The sequence below is a fragment of the Leptopilina boulardi genome, unplaced genomic scaffold (assembly GCF_019393585.1).
Source record: "Leptopilina boulardi isolate dan_hultmark-lab unplaced genomic scaffold, ZJU_Lbou_2.1 LbouV2_194, whole genome shotgun sequence".
NCBI classification, from domain to species: Eukaryota; Metazoa; Arthropoda; class Insecta; order Hymenoptera; family Figitidae; genus Leptopilina; species Leptopilina boulardi.
The window spans coordinates 969320-984975 of record NW_026137745.1 but is presented as its reverse complement, the minus strand read 5'-3'; the positions used below and the strand labels follow the sequence as shown (position 1 = coordinate 984975).

The window sequence follows — 15656 nt, the reverse complement described above, 5'->3', positions numbered from 1 at the left end:
AAAATTAAAGTCCTATAATACCAACAGTCGGTAAATCGTCAATTTTGGGTTTACTTCTTTGCCTACTCATGGTAATGTAGATTCCCATATTATCACTAGTCTGTAAAACCTAAATGTTAGTTTTTCATACTCAACAGAATTTTAAGTTATTCGAATTTTTAAATGACAGAATTTCCAATAAATCGAATCTTTATTTTTTCGAATTTTTATTTGCACGAATTATAATTTGATGGCAATGTAAACTCCTACCTTATAAGGAGTCGGTAAAATGTTAATTTTGTATTTTCTTCGCCGACTAATGGTAAATTAGATTCCTAAAGTACCAACAGTCGGTAAAACGAAAATTTTCAAAATCGAGCCTTAATGTTTTTGTATTAATTGCAATATTGGCCATTTGTAGTTTCAAATAATTGGCAATTCGACTTTTTAAAAATTTGTTCAAATAACAATTTGTGCAAATAAAAATTTTGACAAATGAAGAATTGGTGAATTGGAAATTCTGGCATTTAAAAATTCGAATCACTAAAAAATTGTGTTGAATGAGAATTCGGTTAAATAAATATTCGATTAATTTCGAATTTTTTAAACGAAAATTTGAGTAAAGAAAAATTCGGCACCTAAAAAAATGTTTAGTTAAAATTCGTTAAAAATTAAATGCTATCAAATGCTAATTCTAAAAATGCATTTTGTCTAAAAAATAATTATTATATGTAATAAAATTATTATAATGAAAATTTTAACAATGGATTTTTATGGAAAATTTATGCGTCTCAAATTTTTATATTGAATTTATTTATTGTTAAATTGTATTGTATTTTAATTAATTTTAATCATTTTATTAATAGCTTGCATTGGGATGGTGGGTTGGGGAGGATGTCAAGCATGGACATCGCCATCAATTCCTTATTTGACTGGCAATAATTCACCATATCCAGTTACTGAGGAACAAGGCGCTTGGATAGTATCGATATTTTACATTGGTGATCTTTTTGGAGCATTTCTTAATCCTTTCTTCATTGATCGTATAGGACGAAAAAATACATTAATACTTTTTGCCTTTCCCGGATTAATTGGTTGGGGAATGATTATTTTTGCCAAAAATTATATCTATCTCTATGCAGCAAGAATAATTATGGGCATTGGACAAGGTAGTACATATAATTCCCTTGTGATATATTTGGCAGAAATATCCGAAAAGAAAGTGAGAGGAATCTTAATAAACATGATTCCAGCGTCAAATTTTATAGGTCTCTTTGTTTGTACATCAGTTGCAGCATTTAAATCATATGAATTTTTAAATTATTTCACAGCATCACTGCTGATTTTTTTTATAATGACTTATCCACTATTAATAGAAACACCATATTATCATTTACTTTGTGGTCGGCATGATGATGCCATGAAAAGTCTAATGAAATTAAGGGGAATCGATGATCCAAAATTATTGGATTTAGAAATTAGAGAAATGACTTTGACAATAAATGATCGTAAATTAAAATCCTCGTGGCGTGAATTATTCATCAAGAAACATAATCAAAGAGGATTGATAATTATGTTTTGGATAAAAATAACACAAATGATGACTGGAATTGGACCAATTTCAGCTAATGCACAGGAAATTTTTAGCTATTCTGATTTATCGAATATCAATGCTGGTGTACAAGTAATGATTTTCAATGGAATTTCATTGTTTGCTTCGCTAACGACTAATGCAGTGATAGAGCGATTTAAGAGAAGGACACTTTTTTTAACGACAGCTTTGATAAGTTCATTTTGTTTAGGAACTGTTGGTACAGTATTCTTTATGATTCTCTATCAAAAGACTAATGATATTTCAATAATAAAGTGGTTTCCATTGATATCTTTAGTTATTTTTCAAGTTGCCCATGTTGTTGGAATTGGTACTGTTCCATATATTATTCAAGGGGAAATTTTTCCAGTTAATGTAAAAGGTGCTGCCGTTTCCTGTGGAATGACTATGGGATCAATTTTAATTTTTATTACTTCAGCTGGCTATAAATTTTTAAGTATTGCTGCTGGTGTTTATACGACTTTTTGGATTTTTGCCATATCATGCTTTTTCTTATCTATTTTCACATTTTCAATTATGCCAGAAACTAAAGGCATGACACTTGAAGATATTTTGGCACTAAGGGATCCGGAAATGAAAATAAAATTAGACAACGAACGCAACAAGTTTCAAAATGGTTGTGAAAATTAGTTTTTAGGTATTAATGTGTATTATAATTTTACCTATTGGCAATTCAAAACAGTATAATCAGAGCTCCAGCGGTCAAAGTTTGAATTAAAGTGTTTTGGAGAAAATTTTTATTAAAAATTTGAATTAGTAAAAAAAATAACTAATTTTATCAGTTAAGTGTTGAACGGTCTCTGAAATTTTTTGTCAAAGAGATACTTTTAATTATCGCCCTATAAAAATGGCACTGAACGTAAAATTGATAAAACATTGATTTTAAAAAACTTTATTCTCTAAACATAAGCACTTTTTATAAAATCAGCCAACGTACTAAGAATTTTTATTTTATAAATTTGTTCATGCAAAGAAACATTTAATAGAAAATTGCTTGGCTGTTTAAATGAAGTGAGACAATGTACATGTATAATTTAAAAAATTACAATTTATTTATTTGAATGTTGGTAAAAATTGAGTACACCGATGAATTAATATTTGTGAAAAAGTGATTGCTCGATCCTACTCAAGCGAGAGCAGAAACGGTTCTGACGATTATGGCAAAGTGTCATGTCGTCGTAGTCAAAGATTACATTAGTAGCTTGTGTACAGTGGTCAAAATGTTTTGGTAACATGGTGTTTAGTACAAGTATATTTTGTAGATTTTTTGGACCCAGGTTTTGCTTGTGATAATATTTACAACTTTATTTTTTTTTACCTTTAGAAAATAGATTAAGAATAAGCTATTCTAAATTTAATTTTTACTTATTTTAACTCTCAACGGAACAAAATTTCTTAAATCCAAAAGATTTCCCTAATCCATGCAAAAACGCGATCACAAAATTGAAAATAGGAAAGTAATATAATTACAGGTTCATTATGCCCTTCCGCCGTCAGATGGCATAAACATGCAGGGAGCACAAAGTCGCAACTGTCATTATATTACTTTCCTATTTCCAATTTTGTAATCGCGTTTTTGCATGAATTCAAACGATCTTTTAGATTTAGGATTAAATGTGATTTGGAGGTTATGTTACGATTACTATCCTCCCTTAATATACATGTACATATTAGATCAATCTTTGGCCAATTGTAAGGTATTTCTATGACTGATCGATTATTTTATTATTATTATTTTTTGTTAACCTTTAGAAATAAGTTGAAAAATATGTTATTTATATATATATATACGTAAAGTGATTTTTTATCTATATATTTGTGCGACTTTCTATGTTATTGTCATACGTATGACGGATTGTTTTTTACATTATATAATAATTATTAGACAATAACATAAATAAGTATAATGGTTTTTAATTAAATCTTTTATATATTAACTTCCATAATATCTCACTTGCAATTATTTAACTATTTAAGAATGTATTGTGTAATATACCAATTATTTATTTATTAATTACCGATAAATTAACTGCCGTAATCCTAAACGACTGTGCAGAAAAAAAATGTTTGTTGATAAAAACAAACGATATTGGGAATATAATAAATATATAAAACCTACACGTTTAATCTTTAAACTGTTTAGGTGTTAAAAAATTATGCTTAGTGCTTTTCCCGGTCTGTCAGACCGCTATTCCTCTTTTTTTTTTTTGTTTTTTTAGTAATTTGAAATTATATCACTAAATAATTCATAGTCATATAATTATGTCACACAATTATGTGTACAATAAATTAGGTAGTTCAAGTTGAGTTAGGGAAAAATTCAAGATGGACCTAAGCATAAACAAACATTAGAAATGTATATATGGAACGAAATCGAATTTTTTTTTAACATCTCGCTTAAATTATGGAATTAGTTCTTCTAGATTAATGTATAAATTTTGTGAAATATATTTAAAAAGTCTATAATTATCCAAAAATAAGGAAAAAAAAGCGATATACTTTTTTTTTTGTAAAAAGTATTAAAATTGCATTTACAAAAATGTAGTGCAGTAAAAATACATTTGGTAATCAGTGAGACATAAATTTTCTGTAGAGGAACTTGGAATCAATTTCAAAATGTAAATATAGTTAAAACTATTTACTTATACATATCTTTATTATTCGTCTCTCGCAGTTGAAGGACGTTAATTATTATATTAATACGTCACGTGGTAATAGCATAAATTCATAATTCTTAAATACCAAGAAACCTACAAACGTAAATAGTATAGTAAACGTTATCTCTAACTTGAAGTTCATATAGTTATTTCACTATTAACACTTTCATAGAAAGAAAAACGAGTATACAATAAATGCAGTTTATTTACTTTATATTAGTACTCATAGAATTTTAAAAAAAAGTTCCAAAGAAATGAATCGAGAATGAAAATTTTGTTTTTTCAAAATTGTTTTTCAAATTTTGGCAGAAGATTTAATAATGGAAAAGTTAACGAACAATCACAAAGTGAAGGAAGTCAAACTCAACAGTATCTTGCAGCAGTTTGTGGTATGTTTTTTTTTCTATAAGAAAACAAAAATTCTGTATCGGATATCCACCCCAGGTGACCCAAATGTTTTTTTATTTGTATATTACAAAAAAAAATTACAACTATTAATTAAATAATTGTTTAAAAAAATTTTATTATTTTTATTTTTTTTATTTTAATTATTTATTAACTTTTATACAATTCAGTCTCTTCCTAATTTTGCAATTTAATAAAATAAACTTAATAAAAATTGAAAAATTTAAACAAAAGTCATTAATTCAAAAATTGTTTTTAACTGGCACAATTCCGCTTTCAAACGTAAATGTTACAACGGGTCTGCTGGACCCGACATATACAAACATGTATTGTACAGCCGGTATTGAATATTTTTAAACAAAAATTTAATCTGATGTAGCTTGTGATGTGTTTTTTAAAAATTTAATTAGTTTTACAGGAATTAATTTATTTTAAGTTAGTTAAAAAAATTGTGAAAAATAAAAACGAAAAATTGCATGTTTTTACTTAAAAATTCATGAGTTATTTAAATTTTAATATTGTGACTTAAAAATTTAAGGTTATACTCTTGATGTATTATTTTTTATCCACAGGGAACTGGCAGTAAACACACTCCTCACTATCCCTTTACTTAAAGCGCTGCAGGCAGGATAAAGATGTAAAAAATTATTATATTAAGAATTTTTTAAACAAAAAATTGTTATTTATTAACATTTTTCATAGAGCATCTAGAAATATGCTGTTTTTTTAATTTGACAATTTATCAAGTTCCACACTACTATTTACATTTAAAGTTCATTCAGAACTATTGCGCGTATCAGGTTATGGAGTTACTAAATAACAATTTGTTTAAACAATTGATGAAAAAATGATTGCATATTTAATTCTTATCTGGTATAATATTTAGTTTAGTGAATTTGAAAAATTGGAAAAAAACAATATCTTTTTAGGTGTATTGCAAAAAAAGTTAATAAATAACAATTATTTGTTTAAAACAAAAATAAACAATTCATTTAAACATTAATAAAATAAATTATTTGTTAATATATAATAATTCTAGTAAATATCTTTGATGATTCCAAGTCTTTTTAGAAACATACCAATAAGAAAACATTTGGGTTATTTCTCCTGTAAGGAGAAAGTTAATTTAATTATTTAAAAAGTTAATTAAATTAATTAATTAATTAAAGTTATTTTTTTTCACCTTCTAGCATGTACAACTCTGGCGGCTTGTGCATCCTATCATGCATGGTCATCGCCAGCTATACCTCACTTGACAAGCAAAAAATTCAAATTTTCTGTAACTGATAAACAAATTGTTTGGATAGTTTCATTATACAATATTGGCGATATTTTTGGAGCACTTTTAAATCCATTATTTATTGATCGTATTGGACGGAAAAATACTTTATTTCTTCTATCTCTACCAAGCTTAATTGGATGGGGTCTAATTATTTTTGCTCAAAACAATATTTACTTCTATATTGCAAGATTTTTAGGTGGAATTAGTCAAGCAAGTGCTTTCAATTCTTTATCAATCTACTTGACAGAAATTTCCGAAAACAATATCAGAGGAATTCTAGTGAATATGATGCAAGTATCATTCTATATTGGCCTTTTTATCTTCACAACAATTGGAGCCTTTGCATCATATGAAATTTTAAACTATTCTTCTGTCTCACTATTAATTATTTTTCTTGTGATACTTCCATTCTTGCCAGAAACGCCCTATTTTTATCTTTTAAAAGGCAAAAAAGATGATGCTATGAAGTGCTTAATGAAATTAAGGGGAATAAGTTCATCAGACAAATTAGAACCTGAAATACGTGAAATGAAATTGGTAATTGAAGAAGATAAAAAAAATACAAAAACATATGCATTCTTGGAATTATTCACAAAAAGTTACAATCGAAAAGGATTGTTAATCATGTTTTTTATGAGAACAACAATGATGTTCTCAGGTATTATTTGTATAATAGCTTATGCTGAGGATATTCTCAGTCAAAATAATCTTTCACTTAAACCAGGTATTCAAGTAATGATTTTAAATGGAATAGCATTGCCAGCATCTTTATGTACTGGTTTATTTATTGACAAAATTAACAGAAGAATATTGTTTTCTGCAACTTCTATGTTGGGTTCATTTTGCTTAGGTAGTGTCGGTCTCTTTTTCTTTCTCAAGTATTATCTTATGACAGAAACTTCTTCAATTGCATGGTTACCAGTTGTAGCATTAACATTATTTCAAATAGTTTTTATTTCTGGATTTGGAATAATTCCCCATATTTCCATTGGTGAACTTTTTTCAATAAAAGTGAAAAGCAGTGCAGCTTGCTTGGGTAGAATTCTCGTATCCATTATTAATTTTGCTACTACTGCCGGATATAAACCATTAAACAATAGTTTTGGAATCTACACGACATTTTGGATTTTTGCTTCTCTTACTTTTGTTGGATCTTTGGTGACTTATTGGATCACACCAAATACAACAGGAATGACATTGGAGGAAATTCAAGCTATGCAAAATCCAGAACTAGAGAATAAGCTTAATTTAGAACGCAAATCCAGAAGAAATGAAAATATTTAAAAATTCTTCATTTTCTGTAGAATGGTATATAAAAAAATTTTGCTAAATAAATTATATAAGTTGGTAAGTTAAGGAAGAGTGTTTTTTAAAATTTTTGTATTAATATATTTTAACTTATAAATGGAGAAAAAATGACAAAGTTTTTAATATAGTTTGTTGTGCGTTTAAAGAGCTTCTAAGAAAATAATTTAATAATTTCATCAGAAACAAATAAAATTGTTTTGAATTTAAAATTATTAAATTATGATTACAAATATGTTAAAAAACGAGAACTATGTAAAAAAAATTCATTATATGTAACATACTTTAATATTATTTTAAATATTGTTCATTTTATTAAAAGGGTGTCGTTCGCATTGTTTTCATATCACACATTTTTAAATTAATATATTTATAAACGCTTACAGACCTCGGATCGACTTTAAGGCGCAAAAAAGGTCGTTTTAGTCGATTTTTTTATTTTAATTAAATTTAATTAGGTAATAAGTAGGGGAATAGTGTCAGGGTTGGACACAGTTTTGGTTTTTTGTTTATAAATATTTTGTTTAGATAAATTCAGTCAATTGTGGTATATGGGTGGAAAGATCTACAAAAGAGGAACACTTTTGCTGTGGACCGTAAATTGATTGGTCCAAAATTAAAAAAGTTTTAAACATTTAAAAAAAAAATCTAGTCAGGGTTGGACTTTTCAGTCAGGGTTGGACACTTTTTGAAAATCGAAACGCATTATTGGTAAAAACGTAAAATAACATAAACGTTGGGTACTTAAGGTTCGTATTTTAAAAGGTTTTAAATTGAAATTTTTGGTAATTTTATTTAATTTTTTTTATATTGTAGTTCAATTTCATAAAATTTTTAATTGAAAAATAATTGAGCCTGCACTTAACAAAGTGTTTAATTTTAAACGTATGTTATTAAAAAATTTAAACCCGAATGCTAAAATGTCATTTATAAAATTAAAAATACACTGAAAAAAAATTTATTTGATTCAAATACACGATTACTTGACTATTATCAAATAAATATTTACTTGAACCAAATAATTTTTATTTGAATTAAATAAATTGTATTTGAACCAATAATTTCTATATATTTGAAACAAATACCATTTAATTGACTCAAATAATAATTATTTCATACAAATAAATATTTATTTGATAATATTCAAGTAATCGATTATTTGAAACAAATAAATTTTTTTTTCAGTGTATCCTCCGGATGTCGGTTAATGTATATCCGTTACCCTATTATAAGTTTCTAAAATATTTATTACCTAATTATTTATGTTATTTAACTATAAGCATTATAATGTTAATAAATATTTAAATTGTAAAATATGCAATTCATTATTTAATTATATTTAATAATGATTATGTAACGGTGACATGACATATAACTATTTCTTTATTAAAATTTTATCGACTAATTACATAATGACTATTTAAGTCACGTGGTGACTTAAATTAACAATTATTATTTCAAGAAAACTATAAGTATGTCTGTAAACATTATCCATAACAGGTTTTTTTTCGTATCTCTGGGGTCAGAGTAGGAAATAATAACTTGATGTATATACACGTATCAATGTTAACATTTTTCACATTAGTATGTAAAATATTGAAAAATGATTTCAAAGAAACGACTATATTAAATTTTAAATCAAAAAGTCTCTCAGTAAAGTAGCGATGTTCTGTTTGTTTGTAAAAAGTATTAAAGTTGCACTTACAAAAAAAAAAGTTTTAGTAAAAATGAATTTGATAATCAACGGGAAATAAATTTTCTAAATAGAAAATTGGAGTTGACTTCGAAATGTAAATAGTTTAATCTATTTACTTAATTCTTCATTAGTCATCTCTCATTGCTGATTAAGAAACATTGTACATTAAATTTTCAAACAAAAAGTATCTCAGTGTATAGTAAACATTACTTGAAGTACATATTCAAAATACTTGTAGTTTTTTCATCCAGTAAAAATAATTGTAAAAAAATTCTTTCAGAATATTTTGTGTACGATATAATATAATAAAATTATTTATTCAGACTATCTTGAAAAAATTATTTTAAACTATATTGTCATTTCACTATTAACTCTGTTAAAAAGAAGAACAAGAATACAATAATTGCATTTAATTCACTTTATATTAGTATTCAGAATTTTCAAAAAGGTTCCAAAGAAATGAATCGAAAATGAAGATGTTGTTTTTTCAAAATTGTTTTTCAAACCTTAGCAGAAGGTTAAATAAAGAAGAAGTTAATGAACAATCACAAAGCGATGGAAATCGAACCCAACAGTATTTTACAGCAGTTTGTGGTATGTTTTTTAAAAATATTTATCTTAAAATTATTTCTTTACCATAATGAATAAATTTTGCACTGTTCTTTGCTTTTAAATCACTTTTTTTGTTTACATTTCGATATTTTTTTTTATTTTTGAATTCAAATAAATGTATAAATAAAATCGTGGTCTGTCCAAACGTCGACCACAGACATGTGATTCTTAGATTCACAATGTTAATTTTTTTGGGACCTTTATTCTTAATATATTAAATAGATTGATCTGAAATTTTGTGGACGTGTCTAAAATAAGAGAAACAATTATTATGTGTTATTAAAAAATTAATTTATTTAAACAAATTATATTTATTACATTACAATTTTTTTAGTTCTATTTTAAAAATCTATTTGTTTATAATTCTTCTAATAGAAATTTAGGTGAAAAACTTGGAATGTTATGTATGTTTCTTTATAATAGCAATTTTTCCCGTAGAATCGAATAGCACCATCTATTTTTATAATTTTCGATTTGTTAATAACAATTTGTTTAAACAAATAAATTTTTTAATAACTTTTAACGCCAAAAATTAACCCAAAAAAATCACATGTTGTTAAGTTTGAAATTCACTTTAAGGAAAACAATATTAATTTGTTTAAAATATGGCCACTTTGACTTAGACTTTTCATTTTACTTTCATTTATAATTTGAAATTTCTATTTTTAAAGTGAAAATCAGGGTGTCTACTAAAAGTCTAATTTAAAATTCCAGGATCATAAACGGTTATTCAACTGGAGCATTATTTAAACAAAAATTATTGAAAATATAAAGCAAAATCTAAATAAATCATGTACTGAAATTAAAATTCCAATACTTTTTGGACTTTCAGGACCAATAGACAACATGAAAATGAAAGTGAAAATGAAAGTCAAACATCAGATCCAAAAAATTTTAGGTTATGTTTAGTGATAGTTTTACCCACGAAGTAGTATAAGGAGACCCCACTGCTATATTAAGCCCACGAAAAGTTGAAGCTGATTTCCCCGTTTCTCTTACAATTAACGGAGGTGTCGAACCTATCGGAAAAGTTGGGAACTAGTAACCCACACTGACACAAAATATGTACATTCAGTTACTAACACATAGAACTTTCGCAAAATGGCTACCGTGACATAACCTGCATAAACTGATTGTTTTTATAACGCTTTGTTTTTTTCTGGTTTTTGTAAATAATTTAAAGAAAAATAAGGAAATATGATTAGTTGTTCTATTATAAAGGATGTAAAACAAATTGTGTTAAAGGCAATACAAAATATAAATCTATTTACAAAACTATTTTCAATGAAATCCAAATAATGATGAGTTTCATTTTAAATATAAATCTTATTAAAGTATATTTTTATCACAACCATAATTAAAATAAAATTTAAACAGTTTAATAATTTATATTCACTTGCAGTTACTAATTCTACCTCGATACTGTGATTTTACATAACATAAATAATTATATCATGTTTATATTCATGGGAATTCTCCATGTTTACATCGCTCATGTCACTTTTAGCAGACGAAATTTTGGAGGTATCCCTACTAAAAATCCCTGTATAAGATCTTGTACAATTTCCTGTACTGGATCAGCAACTGAACTTGTACAAGTTCTGACCAGTTCCTGTACAGGAAAATGCATACTAATTTGGAACAAGTTCATGTGTGAGATCTTGTGCAAGATCTTGTACAAGAAAATGTACATGATCTTGTACAATTTCATGTATAAGTACTTGTACATGAACACGTTCATGTTTTTGCACATGTATAGTTGTAAAATTTTTTTTTTAATAAAATTTGAGATTTTGATAATTTTTAACCACTAAGATTCGTAACTCATGCATGCTAAAAACTATTGCGCAGCTGTAAAGGTTAAAGTAAACTATTGCGCAGCCTTTGAAGTTTTTAATTTTTAGTAAAGAAAAAAAAATTAACATGTGTAAGAACATGGACGTGTTCATGTACAAATACTTATACATGAAATTGTACAAGATCTTGCACCAGATCTTGTACAAAATCTCACACATGAACTTGTTCCAAATTCGTATGCATTTTCCTATACAGGAACTGGTCAGAACTTGTACAAGTTCACTTGCTGATCCTGTACAGGAAATTGTACAAGATCTTGTACAGGGATTTTCAGTAGGGATCAAATTTTCCCGTTCGGGTTCGACACCTGACACCTCCGTTAATTGTAAGAGAAACGGGGAAATCGGCTTCAGCTTTCCCAGACAGTGGTGTCTCCTTATACTGCTTCGTGAGTACAAGTAAAGCTCCCACACTATAGCTTTTTGTGTATTTACACCATGAAGTAGTATAAGAAGCACTCATTCTATAGGCCGTTTTTGAAAATTCTTCCCCAGCCTTTCCAGATTTAATAGAAGCATTTACATATCCCCGATTCTAACAACCCTAGCGGAAAAGCGAGGAATTACAGGTCACGTGGTACATTGTTATATAAGTAATTGTGTATAACTGTTAGTTGGCGTTTTTTTTTAAATGTGTTTGATGCGAGTTAATTTTGTGTAATTATAAATAAAAAAGTGAAAAATGAGGCTGCTAAATTGATCAATGAATCAGCATTAACATTGGCAACTTTACTTGATACAAATTATTTTGTATGTATTTGAATGTTAACAAAATACTTGCTGAACTTGTCACTATATTTTGTTTGTTTACATGTAAATATAACCTAAAAATAAAAAAAAATTAAGAAATTTCGTTTGAAATATATACGGCTACAATGAAAAATAATTATTTATATTTTTATTATTTTTTTATTTTTATTTAACTTACAACAAATTATTGCAATTCCTTCATTATTTCATTATGAAACATAATTGAAAACAAATATTTTAAAAATCTAAATTATATATTCGTATATAAATAAGCAAAACCTTACCAATTTTCAAATATATTTTCAAAAAAAATTTATGTTTTATTTAAAATTTTTGTGTGTTACTTTTTTCTTTCTTTACACTTTTTCTAAAATTATTATATATAACTTTACACTGTTTACTATATGAGAACAGCTGTCACTAGGCGCAGCCATATTTTAAAAACTTCTAAGTACTCCGCTTTACCGCTAGAGGCGTCATAATCGGAGATATGTAATTTCGGATTTATTCTCATGCAGGGGACCCATATGCTTAACAAGCAGTGAGTGCTCCTTATACTACTTCATGATTTACACTTCAAAAGTCACAAACATAACCTAAAATTTGATCTTCAGAACATGTAAAAGAAATATTTTGAGAAAATCACCTGTATGTTATACCGAATATGTCGGATTTAATTAATTATTATGTATTAAATTAACTATTAAAATAATTAAAAATATTGTAAAATTTTTAATATTTTTTTTTCTTTCCTACAGCATGTACCATCATAGCAGCTACAGCATCATATAACGTATGGTCGTCGCCATCTATTCCTCACTTGACAAGCAAGAAGTTCAAATTTTCTGTAACAGAAGAACAAATTATTTGGATAGTATCATTATACAATGTTGGTGATATTTTTGGAGCAATTCTAAATCCTTTATTCATTGATCGCATTGGACGCAAAAACACTTTATTACTTCTTTCTCTACCAAGCTTAATTGGATGGGGATTAATAATTTTTGCACAAAACTATATTTATCTCTACATAGCGAGATTATTTGGAGGAATTAGTAAAGCAAGTGCTTTTAATTCTTTATCAATATATCTAACAGAAATTTCTGACAAAAATGTCCGTGGAATGCTGGTTAATATGATGCACATATCACTCTATATCGGTGTCTTCGTCTTTACAACAATTGGAGCATTTGCATCTTATGAAACTTTAAACATTTCCTCTGTCTCAATATTGATTATATTCATTCTTATAATTTCATTTTTACCTGAAACGCCTTATTATTATCTTTTACAAGGAAGAAGAGCTGATGCTATGAAATGCTTGATGAAACTAAGAGGAATAAGTTCATCAGACAAATTGGAACCTGAAATACGTGAAATGGAATTAGTAATTGACGAAGATAAAAAAAATACAAAAACATTTGCATTCTTGGAATTATTCACGAAAAGTTACAATCGAAAAGGATTGATAATCATGTTCTTTATGAGAGCAACCATGATGCTTTCAGGTATTGTTGCTATTACTGCTTTTGCTGAAGATATTTTTAGTCAAAATAGTCTTCCAATTAAACCAGGTGTTCAAGTAATGATTTATAACGGAATAACATTACCAGCAACTTTATGTACTGGCTTTTTTATAGATAAAATTAACAGAAGAATATTGTTTTCTGCAACTTCTATGTTGGGTTCATTTTGCTTAGGTAGTGTCGGTCTCTTTTTCTTTCTCAAGTATTATCTTATGACAGAAACTTCTTCAATTGCATGGTTACCAGTTGTAGCATTAACATTACTTCAAATATTTTTTATTTCTGGATTTGGAATAATTCCCCATATTTCTATTGGCGAATTTTTTTCAATAAAAGTGAAAGGTAGTGCAGTTAGCTTGGGTAGAATTCTCATATCCGTTATTAATTTTGCTACTACTGCCGGATATAAACCATTGAGCAATAGTTTTGGAATCTACACGACTTTTTGGATTTTTGCTTCTCTTACTTTTGTTGGATCTTTGGTGACTTATTGGATCACTCCAAATACAACAGGAATGACATTGGAGGAAATTCAAGCAATGCAAAATCCAGAACTAGAGAATAAGCTTAATTTAGAACGCAAATATAGGAGAAATGAAAATACTTGAAAATTCTTCAGTTTCTGTAGAATAGGATAAGTGTAATCCTCCTAAAAGTGACCGATTTGATTTCTAAGTTGTGCAAAATTAATTCTTAAAAATTCAAAAGAATTTTTCTAGAAGCTATTTTTAAAACTAAAACATAATTGTGACCCGGACAGTTAAAAGGGGGCATTACGTCCGAAAAAATTAATTTTTTATTGATTGGTGATTCTGATAGAAAAAAGTTTTCTCTGTCAGAATCACCAATCAATAAAAAATCGATTTTTGCGGATGTAAAGTCCCTTTTAACTGTCCAGGTCAAATATTTGAAATAAAATTTTGCAATATTTACAAAAGATTAATAATGGTGCGCCTGAAATGGGTTTAAATGAAAATTGCTTGCACTCTAATATTTCTTGTGGATTTTGAATCTTTGAGTGAGCCCACAGTATTTTTAAACAAAAAAGAAAATAATCGCTGGAGCCCTTTTCGAGAAAAATAAGTTTAAATATTTTTTCAATGATAGCACAGCCCCACAGAAATAAAAATATCATGTGCGGATTACCCGAGTATTACCCTCATGTATTTTGGAGCGCTGAACACGAATCCGAGGTCATATTTGCTCCATCACGTCAGGATTTTTTTCTAACCTCAAAAAACATGTCAAATTTCATAAAACATACAAATTTTTTTAAAATTGATTGTATTCACTTAAAACTCGTTTCTCGGGGGTTTTTGGGATCGCTAATTACGAATATGAAGTCAAATTTTAAAAAATCGTCAGCCATATTGGATCCACTATTTTCAATTTTTAAAATTTGACTTCATATTCGAAACCACCCAAGAAGCACGTAATATAACCTCAATATCAAGGTAATATTACATGTAAGATTCGTAATATAACGTTGTAATATTACAGTAATCTTACAGTGATCTTAAAATGTCCGCCTCAAGGTAATATTACCGGTAATGTTACTGTAATATTACGCGCTAATATTAAGGTAATATTACAGTAATATTGCAGTAATATTATACCGTAATATTAAGGTAATATTACAAGAGAATATTACAGTAATATTATGGGAACATTTCTTTACGAAAAAAATCTACCCATCCAGGGAATCGAACCCCGAACTCAAAGCACACGAGTCCAGAGTTTTACCAACAAGCCAAATTGACTTATAATATATTTACGTGTAATATTACCTTGATATTGAGGATATATTACGTGCTTCTTGGGCAACTTTATAAGCATTAGGGTAAATTTAAAAAATATTTTTTAGTAAATTATGAAAATATTTTCTCATGATTTAATTTTATGATGCTAATACTCAAAAGAACTCAGTTATTTACTACTATTTTTATCATAATTTAATTTTATGATGTTAATACTCA

General features: G+C 27.3%; 3 protein-coding genes across 3 annotated transcripts; all 3 read left to right on the top strand.

Moving 5' to 3' along the window:
• Positions 1 to 856: 856 nt before the first annotated feature.
• LOC127278044 (facilitated trehalose transporter Tret1-like) lies at positions 857 to 2221 on the top strand. The gene has a single exon (XM_051299551.1). It carries the CDS (start codon positions 857 to 859, stop codon positions 2219 to 2221), a length of 1365 nt encoding a protein of 454 aa, XP_051155508.1.
• Positions 2222 to 4316: 2095 nt separating this feature from the next.
• On the top strand, positions 4317 to 7291 carry LOC127278073 (facilitated trehalose transporter Tret1-like). The gene is made up of 2 exons (XM_051299601.1): positions 4317 to 4637; positions 5844 to 7291. Exons 1-2 carry the CDS (start codon positions 4514 to 4516, stop codon positions 7217 to 7219), a joined length of 1500 nt encoding a protein of 499 aa, XP_051155558.1. The 5' UTR covers positions 4317 to 4513; the 3' UTR covers positions 7220 to 7291.
• Positions 7292 to 7861: 570 nt separating this feature from the next.
• On the top strand, positions 7862 to 14449 carry LOC127278074 (facilitated trehalose transporter Tret1-like). The gene is made up of 2 exons (XM_051299604.1): positions 7862 to 9530; positions 12913 to 14449. The coding sequence occupies exons 1-2, from the start codon at positions 9407 to 9409 to the stop codon at positions 14286 to 14288; spliced, it is 1500 nt and encodes a 499-aa protein (XP_051155561.1). The 5' UTR covers positions 7862 to 9406; the 3' UTR covers positions 14289 to 14449.
• The last annotated feature ends 1207 nt before the right edge of the window (positions 14450 to 15656 follow it).